This window comes from Perkinsus marinus, assembly GCF_000006405.1.
Source record: "Perkinsus marinus ATCC 50983 genomic scaffold scf_1104296939992, whole genome shotgun sequence".
Classification (NCBI taxonomy): Eukaryota; Perkinsozoa; order Perkinsida; family Perkinsidae; genus Perkinsus; species Perkinsus marinus.
Genome location: NW_003212965.1, coordinates 1 through 3,331, shown reverse-complemented (window position 1 = coordinate 3,331; position 3,331 = coordinate 1). Strand labels below are relative to the sequence as shown.

At 46.8% G+C, this 3,331-nt stretch overlaps 2 protein-coding genes across 2 annotated transcripts; both read right to left on the bottom strand.

Annotated features, from left to right (window-relative positions):
* Positions 1-1,011: 1,011 nt before the first annotated feature.
* Pmar_PMAR012841 (hypothetical protein) lies at positions 1,012-1,270 on the bottom strand (the record flags this gene model as incomplete). Its single annotated transcript, XM_002782097.1, has 2 exons — positions 1,012-1,152; positions 1,194-1,270. Coding segments are annotated over 2 exons (218 nt in total), but the record flags the coding sequence as incomplete, so codon positions are not given.
* Positions 1,271-1,332: 62 nt separating this feature from the next.
* On the bottom strand, positions 1,333-2,105 carry Pmar_PMAR012840 (3-hydroxyanthranilate 3,4-dioxygenase, putative; the record flags this gene model as incomplete). Its single annotated transcript, XM_002782096.1, has 6 exons — positions 1,333-1,441; positions 1,488-1,585; positions 1,625-1,673; positions 1,715-1,812; positions 1,860-1,944; positions 1,990-2,105. Coding segments are annotated over 6 exons (555 nt in total), but the record flags the coding sequence as incomplete, so codon positions are not given.
* Positions 2,106-3,331: the final 1,226 nt, after the last annotated feature.

Here is a 3,331-nt window from a genome sequence, read left to right as displayed (position 1 = left end):
CTCAGGGCTGGACAGGTTAGTCGGTCGATGGAATGGAAAATACTCGGTGAAAACTTCGAAAAATTACAAGAAAATATTCCCGAATTATGGGTGAGGAATCTGAATTTGAAATCAACGATCGGCAACAGATGCGATCAATGAGTGTTTTTTTGTGTTTTTATGCAGAAAAAAATTTTCCATTTTCCCAATAATTTCTAAACCGTAACATAAAATTTGTACAAGGTGAATTCGAACATCTCGGCCGTAGGTGACATCAGTAGAGAAGTCATCAGCCGAATGGAGTCGTTTCAAAGCTTCCAGTGAGCTCGATGGTCTCTTCGAGAAGGACCGACGAGACGGGTACCTTCATAAAAGGGCCTTCCTTGAGGCCGCTGATACCCGGGAGTAGCGTGGTGACTTGTGGGAAGGAGTTGTTATTCACTTTTTAGATATGACAAGAGGAAAGAGGCGGAGAAGAAGGCGCGTCAAACAGCGCAGCCGAAAGTTTGATCTTTTTATCGGGCCTGGGTGGTTGAGTTTAGTAGTTGGTTGAATATGCTATCGGTGGGAATCGAACCTTGGACATTACCCTCACTTCAAAGATCAGTGTGATATTGATAACGCTGATTCTTAGAGATGGGAGAAGTACAACGAATGGGAATTTAACGCCACGACGTACGGATGAAAGCAGTAGGTGTGGCACGGTGGAACGACTTGAACAAGACACTTATTCGGAACCAGTTTGGGCACCTCCCGCGCTGCTTAGCATAGGCCCACATTTTACACTAATTCGACACCTTAAGGATATATGGTATCGAAGGAGAACTCATCAATGTTCACTCCTTTGCTGAGTGCGCAGGACCCGGCATTCGCATGTTTCTCAAGGAGAAACTAAGCCGAAACGTGGATGTTGTATCTTCTGTTAGTCTGTGTCTTGACAACTACGGAAAATCTGATTGTGAATTCACTCACAGGTGGTTGGAAGTATTAATAACAACACGAAGAGCCCAAGTGTTGAAACCGACTTAGGAATTAACAATCATGGGGGGTTGTGCTTTTCAAAAGGAGCGCAATGTTGTCTTCAGAGAATCGAAACTGGAAGGACTTTCCTCCGCTTAGAATCAAGCATTCGCCGGCCTTGACCACCCTAGGGTCGATACCGTTGTTCGAAACCTGACACTCACATATTCCACAAAAACGAGACCGATGGTTACTTCAATTCCACCACGAAAAACGTAGAGGAAGGCCTCGTTCTTCTCGATGAACTCATCGTATTTCGTCTCCCCCGTGCCTGACGACGGAATTCACCAGGAGCTTTCGAGAGCTTCACTTTTCACCGGCGCCAATAACGACGACCGTAAAGCCTTTCTCTGGGTGGTCGTCTCCGAAGAGGCTCAGTCGCGAGTCGGGTTTTGAAAGGTCTTGTTCGTGCGCTTGCAACCAATCTTTCAGGGAGAACGGACTATGATTTGAAATCAAGCTTTTTCTATGCTGATGGTGGTTACCGCGGAACGCTCGTCTGACAGTCCTGGCGTAGTGGAGGATTTGCTACCACCGACCCAACCGTCGGTCGGCCTGTTGCAAATGCTTCAGAGGCTTTGAATTCCTGCTAGGACTCATCATACGCTTGCTCAAGAAGGCCTACCTCAACCACTGGTACCAAATCTCGACCGAGATCGTCACAATAGAAGTACCTGAGCTCGGAAGTCTGCTCAGTAGATCATCATAGACCTACTTCTCCCACAGGATTTCATCACACTTGTCAAAATCTGTGTACCACCGCAAGGCGTCAAACTCTTTTCCTTCCACACGAGCTCGCTCAATAACAAGCCCCTGAGCCACGAGATATCATCACTATGCTAGCGAGAGGAATTTGTTACTAAACTGCCGGCTTCTGGACGTTGAGGCGAGTGTGGTATTCTACTGGGGAGGAGAAAAACTTCGCCTTCCTTGATCTCAACGACCCTACAAAGGAAGACCTGTCGTTATCTGGAATCAAACGGTTTTTACTGTTTCTTTCCTCGTTCAACTATTGGTAATTGCATGTTGCCTTTGAGCTGCCAGAAGAACTCTGGGCTTTCGTCCAAGTGAAAATCAGTTCTAGTGTTGGGGCCACCGACGAACATGATCGACAGGTGTTGTTTGTGCATGAGTTTGTTGCAGATGGGTGGACAGAAGCTCACTGAGTGTTGCTTGACCCACTCCTCTACGCATACTGGACCTTCTGACCTGAGGTCGTTGGTCATTGTGACGAGGCCAACGAAAAGGCTGATGATAGGAGTGTCTTAAGTAAAGAATAATAATGGTCTTGATGATGCTAATGAGGTCGGATAAATTGTGCAACAGGTTAGAGATAGTACAAAATTCGAGGAGAAAACCGAATCCATATTCGTACAGTCGTAGAAAAAAAATCCCGCAACACGGTGGGGTTGTTATACGAGACAACTAGGCAACCGAACTGTTGTAAGAGTAAGGCTCCACCTATCACGTATTCCAAGAAAATTGCGGAAAAAACCGTCACCAGGAATCGAACCTCCGTCAAGCCCTATAACAACGAAGAAAGCGTGTAACGCGCATCGTGCGAGTGCGGGGTCGTTTGATGGGCCGATTTCGAAACTCAGAATCGATTCCAGAGTCGCTTCTTACACGTACAATACGATGTTAGAGTCGATTCTGAACTCCACAATTGATTCAATGAACATGAGGTACAGAACTCTTGAGCTGTCAGTGGTAGCACAACAACAGAACAACAACACGGCATACCAGTCGCTTCATCCTCTCCAAACGCCAACTCTAAACCCAATAGGGTTACCCCATACCATCTCTTACTATCTAACTCAGCTGGACTTAACACCAAGCATCACGAGAAAGAACATATCGCTGGTTTCAGGGTTGTAATAATTTCGTACGGAATCCATACTATGGAGCGACAACAGCAGCGTGCCTTCAACCTCATCATACGAACTCTCATATCCTCTGAATGCCCATCCTATCGCGTTCTATCGGGCATCGCTGGTGCTGATAAAACCTTTCTGTTAAGGGAGATAGTAGCCGAATTGCGAAGACTACACTTGAGTGTGCATGTCCTGACATCGATGGGAATGGCAGCTATGCTCACGTGAGGGTTCCGTGTGTTCATGAGATTCTTCTTCTGGCTGCACTTCGACTACGAGCATGGGAACGCCATAGATAATAGCTACTTCCGAATTCCGACAGCCCTCTCACAGAGGATGGTCAAAGGACTCAGGCGTGCCGCCAGAGCATTAGGGAACTATGTCATGGCCTTCGACGAACTAACAACCTGTGCGACACAGTTCTCCGTGTTACCGATATGGCAGTCATTGCCATTGGC